This window comes from Misgurnus anguillicaudatus, chromosome 3 (assembly GCF_027580225.2).
Source record: "Misgurnus anguillicaudatus chromosome 3, ASM2758022v2, whole genome shotgun sequence".
Lineage (NCBI taxonomy): Eukaryota > Metazoa > Chordata > Actinopteri > Cypriniformes > Cobitidae > Misgurnus > Misgurnus anguillicaudatus.
In genome coordinates, this window is record NC_073339.2 from 16,224,684 (window position 1) to 16,238,257 (window position 13,574).

The 13,574-nt window shown below is 36.4% G+C and overlaps 2 protein-coding genes and 1 long non-coding RNA gene across 4 annotated transcripts in view; 2 read left to right on the forward strand and 1 right to left on the reverse strand.

The window, feature by feature from the left end:
- LOC129444278 (uncharacterized) overlaps positions 1–13,574 on the forward strand; it is a 321,920-nt gene that overhangs the window by 260,511 nt on the left and 47,835 nt on the right. The gene's annotated exons all lie outside the window — the stretch shown is intronic.
- On the forward strand, positions 54–7,003 carry LOC129444273 (uncharacterized). The gene is made up of 4 exons (XM_055204826.2): positions 54–1,018; positions 1,445–1,587; positions 2,434–2,545; positions 2,842–7,003. The coding sequence occupies exons 1-4, from the start codon at positions 745–747 to the stop codon at positions 4,911–4,913; spliced, it is 2,601 nt and encodes an 866-aa protein (XP_055060801.2). The 5' UTR covers positions 54–744; the 3' UTR covers positions 4,914–7,003.
- vwa11 (von Willebrand factor A domain containing 11) overlaps positions 8,033–13,574 on the reverse strand; it is an 82,172-nt gene continuing 76,630 nt past the window's right edge. For both annotated transcript variants that reach the window (XM_073862433.1, XM_073862432.1), the window contains 12 exons: positions 13,178–13,364; positions 12,877–13,046; positions 12,638–12,744; positions 12,339–12,455; positions 11,858–12,037; positions 11,127–11,259; positions 10,865–11,014; positions 10,515–10,607; positions 9,875–10,143; positions 9,424–9,557; positions 9,151–9,313; positions 8,033–8,862 (listed from right to left, as the gene is read on the reverse strand). In XM_073862433.1, coding sequence (XP_073718534.1) covers positions 8,548–8,862; positions 9,151–9,313; positions 9,424–9,557; positions 9,875–10,143; positions 10,515–10,607; positions 10,865–11,014; positions 11,127–11,259; positions 11,858–12,037; positions 12,339–12,455; positions 12,638–12,744; positions 12,877–13,046; positions 13,178–13,364 — 2,018 coding nt within the window. In that variant the 3' untranslated portion in view covers positions 8,033–8,547. The remainder of the gene's footprint in view (positions 8,863–9,150; positions 9,314–9,423; positions 9,558–9,874; positions 10,144–10,514; positions 10,608–10,864; positions 11,015–11,126; positions 11,260–11,857; positions 12,038–12,338; positions 12,456–12,637; positions 12,745–12,876; positions 13,047–13,177; positions 13,365–13,574) is intronic.

Consider the following 13,574-nt stretch of genomic DNA (forward strand, 5'->3'; position numbering starts at 1 on the left):
AAAAACCAAACGAAAAAAACAAGCGATTCATTTTAAAGATGAAATGATATGAGAAGTGCCATATAAAGTTAGATAGTTTCAACAATTGCTAAAAACCATAACGTTACACATTGAATAGAAAAGAAGAGCAAAGGAAAGCCTTTTAATTTAATGTAATGCATCCTTAATTATAAAACATACCATTTAATATGCTATTTAATAAGTATAATACTTTTGTTATGTTACCCACGGAGTGGCCACTTGAATTTCAGTACAAAAAGACACTCATCCAATTCACACTTCAATGCCTTATGAGGCAGCGGGGATCTGGCATTTTTGACACTTATGTGCCTGTTTTCGCATTCCTATGTGACCATTTAAAGAGACACATTTTTATGAATATTATTATTAATAATAATTATTAATTATATATATATATATTACTATTATGTAAACAATACTTTTTTACAGTAGCCTAAGTAACGCTAAAGCGTCTCACGTAAAATATTGCAATGTAATTGAATGTATTCTATGTATTTCCGCTTATTTCAGTATTGTTTTCTTATACCTTTACTGTTTGTTCGATAATGTATTTTCTGTAAACCTGCTTTGCATGCAATACTGCGAAAAGCGCTATACATATGAATTTGGGTTAAATAAAGGTATTTAAATTCAGTGCGGAAGTCTAACACCGCCCTCCCCGACTAGTCCCCCGTCTCGTCTTTGTCGGCGCTGTCACAGACAAAAACTGCTTCTGTTTAGATAATGAATCCGAGTGTGAGCGTGGAGGATTATGGCGGATTTCAAACCCAGTTCACATCCATAATGGAAACAATATTGCAGACCGCTGTCAGGGAAGCAACGAAGCTTTTTCAGCTTTCTTTACAGCACTTGAAAGCGGAGTTGGTGCAGCTGAGACAGGAGAATGGCAAACTCACGACAGCTCAATTATCCATGGGAGTCAAAAGCAGAATTACAGCTGTTGGGAATAAGAAAAGTTATAACATCTCCAAATTTCGAGATGTTGGCGTGCAGTGTGGTATGTTTATTTGCACGTTTTTTTTTTTTTTTCGCAGAAGCGTTACTTGTTTCTGGGTTATGGCGTGCATTACACACTTCCTGGAACATTATAACGACTTTTATAACGACAGCTATTTTTATCTTACGACAAACTTGCACCAATTATAATTTTGCACTAATTATAATTTTCCTGTTTTAATATTTTTATTTAATTTATAAATGTATTTTCATTTCAAGCTTTGCAACAATGCAAAATAGTAAAAATATAGGATTTAATAAGGCAAACACAGAAAGTACAAGTTTACCGCTCGCTAACGTTTTGCTTTTAATTTGCTAACGTTTAGTCTTTATCAGAATGTCATTTTTAATAAAAAATAGATGTATAAATTACTGCAGCACACAAGTATAAAAAATAAAAGTCTTTAATTTTCTATTCTCTTAACAGAAAAGCCAGTTTTGGTTGATCAGGGCTGCAGTCCTCATGAGTGTTTAGGACATGTAGGAGACATTACAAGTGATAAGCTGGCCAGTCTGTGTGCCAGTGAGGATGGCAGAAGACAGCTTGCTTTGCTTCTTATTAAACAAGAGGTATGAAATAACAGGACAAATATCTCAGCACTGTAACAGACATTGTGTATGCAAACGTTTTTAGTTGTTGTAGGTCTCTTCCCTTCTTTTATCTGCTTTCCAAGTTAACTGTGTGATCCAATACAGAAAGGTCCAGATCATACCACCCTCACTGTATGAGTTTGCAACATTTGGATTTATAGTGTCAAAATGTTTTTCCTCTGCTAATTATGATTTATTCATATATGAATCTATCTTTACATTTATGAATTTAATAGATGCTCAATATATGTACCCAAGCTGTCACTGGGGTTGTACCCTTTAAAAAAAGTACAGCTTTGCACCTAAAGTATCTCAAATATTAGTGCATATTAATATCTCAAAGATACATGTTAAAAGCTTTTTAAAGGCAATGCCCCAGTAACAGCTGGGGTACATATTTTTGACCTTTTTTCTAACAGTGTACATATACTCTGAACAAAATTATAAACGTAACACTTTTGTTTTTGCCCCCATTATTCATGACCTGAACTCAAAGATCAAAGACTTTTTCTATGCATACAACATTTCTTTCAAATATTGTGCACAAATCTGTCACTTTTCCTTTGCTGAAATAATCCATCCACCTAACAGGTCTGGCATATCACGATGCTGATTCGCCAGCATGATTATTACATAGGTATGCCTTAGGCTGGCCACAATAAAAGGCCACTCTAAAATGGGAAAAAGTCTAGCTCATGAAAAATGGGGACAAAAACAAACTGTTGCGTTTATAATTTTGTTCAGTGTACGTTATACAGTTTAGTTTGTAGATGTGAATACGCTATACACCTGTATACAGTCTAATTTTATATTTTGTGCCTTCAGCCTCAAGAACCTGAATGTAATAAGTATGCACCAGGATACTTTCTACTGAAGCAAGAGGGTGCTGAGCCAATACTGGTGCGCCGAGAGCCAAATAAGGAAACCGTGGAAAGAGGTACAATTGTCATTCATAAATTGGTTTGAGTATTTTATATGTGACTCTGTCTGTAAAATCCAGGTTTAAGTCTTATGATCTAATCATGATTTCACAATATTAAAGATATTAAGTTTATATTTTCACAGAATGTTCTTTAGATTATGTATGTAATGTATAGAATAAATCACAAAAAATGACTTTAGCTGGATTTTTCACAGACTGGGTAATATTTTCTATTATTCTTTATCATATTATTATTATTATTATTATATTTATTATAATTGGTATTATTTTAATTATTTCTTTATCCACAGTTGTGATCCCACCAGGATTTCAAACAATAACCAGACAACATGGCAACTCTAGGGGGAAATCACCCCCAACAGTGACTTCCTTGTGTAATCCCAGAGGGAATTTCTATGCTCAAAACTCCAACCAGCCTGTAAACCCAACCAGGCATACAGGTGAAAGAACATTAGAAAACAATAAAGTATCATATTCCCAAAACCAGACAAAAAGTGCCATTGCACCAGCCCAAGCATTAATTACTCCAATACAGCATACTCCTGTTTCAACAGTTAACTTATCTGCGCCAGTGACTAAGCTGTCTGGTGCTCCAGACTGCACATCTATACCTCAAGTCAAGCCAACAACAGTTTACCGTCAACCCGAACAAAAATCTGAAATGTTAAACCAAGTGGCCTATCAGAAAGATCCTGTTTCAAATGTCTGTCGGTCACTTCACAACACCTCCCATCGCACCCAGCCAGCACAACTCCCTGTACGTCAAAGCCAAGTCTTTGTATCGGAGGCTCGTTCCTCCAAACAGCTAAATGGTAAACATACAGAGAAAACTTTCTCTAGGGCCTCACTTAACAAGTCAGAGTTTTCACCGCTCACACAGCAGCCAGTCTTTTCACCACAGACAGGCCAGCAGGTGGCACCACTAGTACATGCTCCCATGCCATCAAGCCAGCTTCCAGTCTCTGTGACACCAGATGAACCTCTTCAAGTCCAGGATCAGATTCGTGTTTCACCCCAAGGCCAAATGTTAGCTTCATCTCCACAGATAAGTCCACAGTTCCAATTTCCGTTAGTGCAACAACCCAATCGGGCTCAAGCAGCTCCGCCTTCTTTCCTGTTTACATCTCCCCACCTTCAGGGATCTGTCCCAACACTTTCATCAGCAGATACTTTAAACCCAATGCAATCTCAGTATTCAGCTCAACCTGATCAGTTCTCTTCCTCCTTAGATCAATTTTTACCTTCACCTGATAATACTCCGGGTTTGCTTGACTCTTTGGATACTCTGCAACTACATTCACCCATTTTGTTAGAGACAGACGATGCAACACAGCAGTCATCTATGTACCATTCACATCCACCTGGGAAATTTGCACCTTTGCTAACAATGAAGGAGCAGCAAGCCGCAGCTTCCACCAATTCAAATGTCGTTTTACGTAGAGATCACGCTGTACCTTCAGAAACCTGTTTGGAAGCAGCAGATGTACAGTTTTCCCCTTGCCGTAGTGCTTCATTTAGTACTGTAGAGAACAAAACAGAGAAAAGTGATATAGACCACTTCAACGATGATGAAAACTATAAGTCCACACTCCAGATTCACCTAAGGACACAAACTTCTTTACAATCCCAACCAATGAATAGGTCAGATGAGGTTAGTTACAAGGACATGAGGATGGACGGGGTACAAAATGACACGATTAGTAAAGCAACACTTTCGATCTCAAATAAATCATTACCAAATTCCAACAAAACATTGCATAGGACTACTACATGCTCCGAGTGTGGAAGAGTCCTCAGCAATGCATCCGCCTTGGAGAACCACATGAGACTACATACAGGTGAGAGGCCATTTACCTGCTCCCAGTGCGGAAAGGCCTTTCCCAGTGTTCGAGGACTTAACCGGCACGTAAAAGTCCATGCGGAGGAGAAGCGTTATCAGTGTGAGCAGTGCGGAAAGAGTTTTGTTTATCACTTCACCCTTACCAAACATCAGCTCATCCATTCTGGAGAAAGGCCCTTTCCTTGTAAAGTTTGTGGCAAGAGGTTCTTGGCTAAAGCGGACCGCTCTACTCACATGCGTATGCACACGGGCGAGAAGCCGTTCGCGTGCACTCAATGCGGGAAGAAGTTCAAACATAGAGTTGCTCTGAATATGCATTTGCAGGGACATAGAGGAGAGAAACGTTATGTTTGCCCCCATTGTGAAAAAGGATTCGTGGATCTAGGTAATTTTAAACGACACAAGCTTATCCACACGGGGGAGAGACCCTTCGAGTGCAAGGAATGTGGAAAACGGTTTACTCAGTCGGCCCATCTGAAGAAACATGTTAACTCGCAACATATGTTACATGAAGCAAAGTAAAACATATATATATATATTTTGTTTATTAAAACATTTAGTTGATCCACTGTAAAAGACAAATATTATTTTTACAGAAAACTTCAAGGTTTGTGGCAGTTAAAGGGACAGTTCACCCAAAAATGAAAATGATGTCATCATTTACTCACCCTCATGCTTGTATGAGTTTCTTTATTCTGTTGAACACAAAAAAATATATTATGAAAAATGAGGGTAAGCACACAGTTGTAGGTACCCATTGACTTCTATAGTATTTTTCTTTCCTACTATGGATGTCAGTGGGTACCACTTACCATCGTTTAAATATCTTTTTTTTCAATGACTTTGCCTGCATTAAAATAAGCTTGCTGCTTATTGCCCAACTACCAAGACCCTAAGGTGACATTGGAGTAGAAAAATCTAAAGTTTAGTTTTATATGCTCAAGTGAAACTTTCGCGTGTATATGCGAAACTTTCACGTGCTTTCGCGAAACCTTCATGTGCAGAATTTTTAAGAAAACTTTAGTTTCACGTTCACACGCGATGGTTTCACGTGTGCACGCAAAACTAAACTTTATTTAATTTTTGCTCCATGTCCCCTTAGGGGCTTCGTACCAACAACGTTTTACCCCCATCCATGTTTAAAAATGTGAAGTTAAATGTTTTTATTGATTTAGCAAGCAAAATAGAAATCTGCATACTGGCAATTTTACATATGCTACATTTGTTTTATCAAAACTCAATATATTTGCAAATGTACAGCTTCAAACAGCTACAATGTTACATTATCTGCTGTAATAATCACAATGTCAGACAGGTTATGTTTTATAAGAGTAACTAAACCCTAAACCAATTTTTTTTAGTTAATGATCTGTAAGAATGGGGCTTTATTAGTGCTGTTGATTGATTTGAGTAACTTTTTTGACATTTGGAACATTTGGGTATAAAGGGTTTTTACTCTTATTGAATGCAAATACGATGAAGTCATTAAGATGCTAAATTCAGTTACTCATTACAAACTACATGGCAAAATTTGTAGTCAGTAACCTAATCTCTTAGGTTACACATTGTGTGAAACGTAATCTGAGTACTTTTTGATTACTTTTAGATTACATTTGATGTTTATTTGATGTCACATATATTTAAGTTTTATTGTAATATTGTACTGTTTTGATATACAGTAGAGCAAGAAAATATATTTCAATCTTAAATCTTAAGATTATGTTTGTTAGTGCATTTGACATTACATTTCATGTATAACATGAATAAACCTCATATCAGCAAAAACATTGTTCTTTTTAAAAAATCCTGCTGATATAACTTTTTGTAAATGTTTGCTCATAAGAACACTCACACACAAATATTTTATAAATACATAGTTAAAAAAAGTAAATGAAATGATAGCAACATTCCAAAGGTCATTGCTATGATCAAATCACCACTTGATGTTTAAAAGGCACCTATGTCGTTGCTATAAAACAACGTTATTTTTGTTTATTTGGTATAATACAATGTGTTGGCTTGGTTTATGCTTAAAAACAATTTATTACCACATACCATATTTTGTAGCTCCAAAAGGAAATGTAAGATCGTGAATCGAACAATATGTGCTCTTTAAATGATCATGATAGATTTAGTTACTTGTCTCTGTTATATATTTACATTGTGTAGTTGTGTAATATTTTACAATTTTATAAAACACACTAAGTTTGTAGCCAAGTGTTTTCCATACAAAATTATTGACAATTTTTGCGAAATTATCACAGAAGTTATTCAAACCGCAGATCTTTTCTGTAGTCGGACACCAGTGTAAATAACCACTGAATTTACAAAATTATGGTTAATACAAAAAGCAATGATCTCCCTCAAACAATACGGTTTTGTGTCTAAATACCAGAATACTGCAAGCACATTTATGTTAATGTTTTGCTGAATGTGAATGACGATGACAGGATATCACAGATGTGTGAGGTGAACTTAACCACAAAATAACAACATAAAGTTGTTAAAGACTAAACTTATCACCTGCTTGTGAAATAGAAACCCGGTGTGGGCTTATTTTATGCATATTAGATTCAGATCAGATTTCACACTGTTTCACTACAGTAACATCATTAACATATTATATATTTAACACATAAGATATACAATCTGGTGTAAACAATGGAGAATATATCCAAACTTCTTAAATGTATTACTCTAAATCGTTTGACCTTTAATGTTATACTGTATATAGTATACTGTGAAGATCAACACCATTCGTGTACAATAGAATAAACAATAGAAACACTTTAGGCCTATTCCTGTGTATCAGTTGGCTTATAAAAGTTTTTGTAAGCTCATGAGAAGATTTTAAAAAGTAGAAAGAAAATAATATTTAATGGAATTCATGTAACGGAATCTATAACAATAAAATTGATTGTACTCTGATTACGATTATTTTCAAATGTAAAGTAATTTAATTACAAGTGCATGTCACCCGTTACTAAATAGCTCTGCTAAATGGCATAAGTTTAAAATAATAAATGCAAAAGTTAAAAAAAGTTGTTAGCCATTTTAAAGAATCAACAACACATCTCTTTCGTCTACACCTGTTCAAGTAATACTAGCACTTATTCTATTCCGTCTACTCTTTTCCTTGTAAGTAGCTTTTTTGCATACAATACCATCTTTTAGTTTTGCATTACACTGCCAACATAATTTGGTACATGCTTTTTGAATTTCAGTTGTTATAAGATACGTCAAAAGGTGAATATTATTTGTTTAGATTTGATACTGATTCTTACAACATTTATTCAAGTCCTATTATCATATAAGAAAAATCTAAATTTAGTTGGCTCTACATTTTCAAACAGAGGGAAAAGGTTGCCAATCAGTTCAAGCACTAGGTGGCAGTGTTTATACTTTTTACATTCAGGACAATGCAAATGGTATTTCAGAAAGGAAAATGCATGAATTAAATTCTAAAGACAAAGTTAACTGTACTTTATGCTATGGAAATGAGTTCCATGAGGCCAAAGTGCCACCACCGGCACTTCAAAATTTATTATGGTGTTGATAATTCAAATATTTCACTGAAATCCAGACGTTGCCTATGTTGAAGACAGTCATTGACTGTAAAATATCCTTAAGTTACCTTAAAAATCAATGAAGTGCGCGCTACTTTATTAGCCACTCTTTTATAACACAGTAACACATTTGTGAAGAAAGACGACAAAAATCTGCAGGTGAAAAGTATGTCTTTGGGAGAAGAGATTTGGAGCTATATACTTCAAAATACACATTAATAATAATTTCTATAGAGTAATGGTATTTATTCTGAAAACATGTTTATGCATATAATCATAGATAAAGAAGAATTATAGAGAAGAATACAATGCCTAGAGTAAGGCACTATCTTTGTAAAATGCTTTGAATCAACATGAGTTAAGTTCTGTAGTTCTGAGATTATATATATTTCTACGAGTCCCCTGAAAGCTAATAAAGGAATGGCAAAAACACAACTGTTACAACACTGCTTAGTTAATCTACAATAAACAGATAATAATGTTACTGAATACTGAACAAAAATGTCATTTAAAATTGGCTCATATTGTGATGTGCATCCTATCGTGGCGATATATGTATCATATCAGGAAATTGTTGGCAATACACATCCCTAGCTAGCATTGGGGTCTCTTTCATAGATATAAGTGCATATATCAGTATTTCCCGCTTTGTCAATTATGCGCAAAGCCGCAGAAAGTCTACAACATGAAGACTTATAATGACCCATCACCATGGATATACCACCATCTTCTGCTGGTGTCTGAATTAAGTATCCACCGCCCTGCAGAGCGGTAACGCTTTCGACACCTGTGATGTCATCCATGATGTTAACAGACACTTCCCATGTTGAATAGTCGCACGGATAGCTTATGCAATGTCCCTGTTGACTAAACCATTTGCATTGTGGAGGTGTGAAGTCGGCAACCTTGGATGAAAGGGGGAAGAAAACTTAAAGCCTAAATAATGTTCCTTACATACTCAATGAAACACAATACAAATGTATATTATTCACAGTCAGAAGTGATTTTGCATTTGGCAGAGCAATGAAATTCATACAGTTTTGTTACAACATGAGGGTCAGTAAATGATTATTCTTAATAGAAGCTACCATACTTAGGTACACCCAAACATGGATGGACTGGTGATAAGATCATTCGTGACTCATTTTAAAACAAGTTGCAAATGCGGCCTGTCCGAAACCATTTGAGGTTACCTTGGAGACGACAGGAAGGCGAAGCACAGCATAATTATAATCCGTGCCCCCCGGACCCTCGGCCTCAATGATGAGAGTCACGTCTTTTCCAATGATGAAAGTGTCAGCAGGAGGACTCAGAGACACAATCCCTACAGCACTCCCTCCACTCACAAGATTAAGCCTGTGATGGTGACAAAACAAAAATGTATTAAATGTCATGTAAGAGGAATGTTTATTTGTTTATTAGTACCATTTTAGCATCTAAAAGTTAAAATTAGGTGGAGAATTTACTTTGAGGTATGTTCCATGATGTAGTCTTTGTCGTTCATTGCTCGAACTGTGTAGAGACCACTGGCTCCATTGGTTGTTAAAGTATAATGGAGCTCATATTTTTCTCCGGGATGCATGGACCCATCTGCAATTACCTGTTATGGGAAAGATAAAGAAAAAAAGAGGAATGGAAATTTGGATAAAAGTGGTCACAATATGACCTGACTGTATGTATTTTCTGTGTTTTGATGGCTAAATGACCAGCATCCTGATACAAAACAATCCCTCACAGCCTCGGTTTGGAATCAACATGGCGGCATAAACTCTTTATGTATTTGAACAGTTGACTTATTTGTTTCTAAATTGTATTTCTCCTAAGCAATTTTAGCATCTGACTATGAGTGTTATTATAAAATAAAATCATTTTTGAAAAATAGACAAAAGTGTATGTGCTAATAAAGCACGTATGTACCTTGATGTTGAGTTTGGATGGAGACATCTGTGTGGTAGTCTGTCGTTGGAACGGGCAATTGGAAATTTTATCCATCCCCTTTAGCAGTACCGCAAACTCACCCTCTGGGAACTCTTTCACTGTAACTAGGACTTCTCCATTATTCATTTTCTCCACGGTTCCGGTAGATACAGTGTTCCCAGAAACCTCCACAAGAGAAACCTCCTGCACTTCCAAAACTTCTGGACCTTTATCTCCGGTCAGCGTTAGCAACAGCTTAGCCGGCAAGCCTACATTACGACCAAACAATCAACTTCCAAATTATAATAATTATCTTAATTTCAGAAATATTTAAAGCAACACTATGTAGTTTTTTTACCTTTAAATAATGTCTCTAAAATTATTTCAGTGATAGAAAAACTTTTATCTGGACAAATTGTACTGTTGCTGCAACCTGAGCAACCTCCTAGCTGCTACAAGCACACTCTGAAAGTGGCGGTGGAGGGTAGAGCACACAGCCCCGCCCCTCCCCCTGCCTGCAGAAGAGTGCCTGATACCAGCCACTGTTGCGCTTTTCAACCACATGGGGGAGCTGTAAGTCATTTTTACATGGAAACTACATAGTGTTGCTTTAATAATTACACATGAGAACGATTCAAACCTGCTGGTGGCCGTTGATTAATGATGGCAAAACCAGGATGAGGTCCTTTGAATTCCTCCACAAAGTCATAAATAAATGTAATTGTGCTCTGACCTGGAAAAAATGGGGCTCTTGGTTTAATTTTTCACTGTAAAGATACAAAACACTTGAAAATATCTAGCACTCCAGAGACTCCCAAGTTTATTATCTTACTATTCTATTCAGGTCACTCAAACAACATAAAAGTCAGATTTAGACAAATTGTTTAAAGGTGCACTCTGTAATTTTTTGTTTTGCTTGATATGCAATTCATCTTGGACACTCATGCTCGAGAAAGATTGGCAAGACAGTAAAGACAGTAAATGGCTGACCGGTAACTTTTATTGTGTAGGGTTGCGTTGACCTCATGTCAATGTACCACATGCCTATCTCAGTTGCTTTCAACTGAAATCGTTCCAGGTTTCCCACTCTAACATTTGTTCCCAACTTCCCATTGGGTTCTGTATTAGTTTGAGACACACCTAGAGCAAGAACATACAGTAAGATCAATGAGACAATGGAAACATAATTTGAATGATTTGCTTTGAACCAAGTAAAAGAACACTGCTGTAGTAAAATGGCCTCTGAATTTACCTGAAGGGCTGCGTATAGTGAATAGCAGGTTACTTCCTGTGATGTAGATGGTGGCGTTAGATACGGACTTATCTAGCAAAAAGGGAAAACTCTCGACACGTCCAGGGTTCCTGGAGCGCTGCAGAATTGTGACCTGACACAAGAAAGAAAACGTGTGTGCTTATAGTCATAAAAACCTACATAGGTAAGACAAGCTTTAGTTTAACTTAGTATTCCAATACATTCCTTACGCATTTGGGGATTTTAAGCCAATAACGATCTCAAGCCATTAGCCAAATTAATATTATTAATTTTAATAAATTACTGTCACTATGTCTTAACCAAACACAACCATACACGATACCAAAGCAGCACCATTACTGACATTCATTGACTAACTGTACTGTACTAAACGTTTATAGCCATTTTAAAGTCCCCCTGTAGTGGATTTTTTTTCCACTTATAACTCATCGTTGAGCATCATAATAGCATATGTAAAAGTTTGAATAGCTTTAATGTAACTCTACCCCTTTTCCTAATTTAGAACATGTGGATCTATGAACATGCAAATTAATTTCTTCCTCCACTTAATTGCACTAACCCAGACTGTAGATATATATGTACATAGTTGCCAATTCTGCATTTTCAGACACATAGCTGTTTAGTCTGGTTTCACAACGCATACACATTTTTAGCACTGATGTTAACAGGTTAGAGTTTTCACACTGCGTGTGTGAGCAGCACAGAAGTACCAGCTTTGAAGTGCAGGTATCAGCAATGATGTCAGTGGTTTGAGTAAGCATGGTCCTGGAGACCTCCATGGCTTGACCCCCAGAAGCCAAAGCCAGATCATGATACACCTGAAACTCTGAGCGTGGCTGTGCCACCAAAGCCATTCTCCTCCTTAGCCATAGTGGAACAATGAAAGATACCTGAACAAAACAGCAGTGAGGTGAAAACATTATGAAACTGTTGGATGGTGAATTGTGTGCGATAAAGCAACATTTCCAACTCAATCTGTAAAGCAAGAAATCTAAAGACGTCTAAAAAGTAGGACATGAAAACTAAACGTTATACTTTTTCATGTTTAAAGGTTTGATTTAAGTTATCACGTATCAACAAAAACAATTTAGATTTCTAAAAGTATACATGCCACTACTCAAACTAAAAATGAAATGCAATAACTATATCTAGAACTTTAACTGCATTTTTTCTGAAGCAAAACACATTTACCGTTGATTTGGTGCTACGGATGAGGGTTGTAATGCTTTTCTCTAGTCCTATATCATTAGGTGAATCATCCGTAAACACATATATATGCGAAGAGGGTGGAGCACCTGTCAAAGCCAACTGCAGGACCAACCGAAGGTAAGAGAGAGAGAGGAGAGATTAGGTGATTCCAGTTTACACTGATGTACCACATTTTGTAATATTCATGAAGTAAAAGTTTCCAAAACTAGAAAAGATATAGGCTACAAGTAAACAATTTATTTCTAATGCCATTTACATATGATAATGTGAGAGTACAATACCCGAAGAGATGACAGGCACATTCCCTTTCCACCGTCGCTAGCTTTGAGATGAAAAATCTCGGCCTTCATCACATCTGGATTTGTGGTCCTTATCAGCGGTCCAAATTCTACAAATTCATAAATAATCTATTAATACATTTAGTAGTAGTTACATTATAACATAGTGCGTAATACATTGTTTAGGACACTACATAAGAAAACCCATCTGTTGAGTTTATAATAGACGGTTTTGAAGCTACCTGGCTCATTACACGACACCAGAATATATTCAGTTGGTTCATCTTGAGTTCCCTTTTTCTTGTCAATGACATCACCGGTGACTTTCTTAATATCGTCCAAGTAAACTGCCATACTAGCTGTGGTATCAATCACAAAAGCCAGCACTACTGATCTTGTGATTCCCATTAACCTGACAGAGATAGGAAGAACCACAAACCACAAAATATTATGCTGATACAATATGACAGTGATGGTATCAGGTGATGGGGGGCAAATATAAGTAAACACAAATGTCAAGATGTATCAAAAGGTACCCCATACCGTAGAAAGTCATTGTTGCCTATAGCTGCACGGATGCCCTCTAACAGCTCTGTGGTGGCATCAGCTGCCAGGTTTACAGCAGTATTGTGCAGATCAGCATTATAAGAATGGCTCTCATCCTTACTGATCCCACCACGAGGAATCTGGGCACTACTGAGATCAGCATCCCCACCATGGCTGCATTTACCTTTCAAAAAGACATGAAAAACAAATGAGATTTATGAAAATGTTGCAAAAAATATGTAACCTAATGTGTAGGAACAAATGTTTAGGCATTTTAGTGTAGTACAAGCACTGCAATAATGGAATACTCAATTTGTATTTTTGTCTTGTTTTCCAGTACAAAAGAACACAATGTGTAATTTTTAAATGAACCTTTTTATTATGAAAAGAAAAC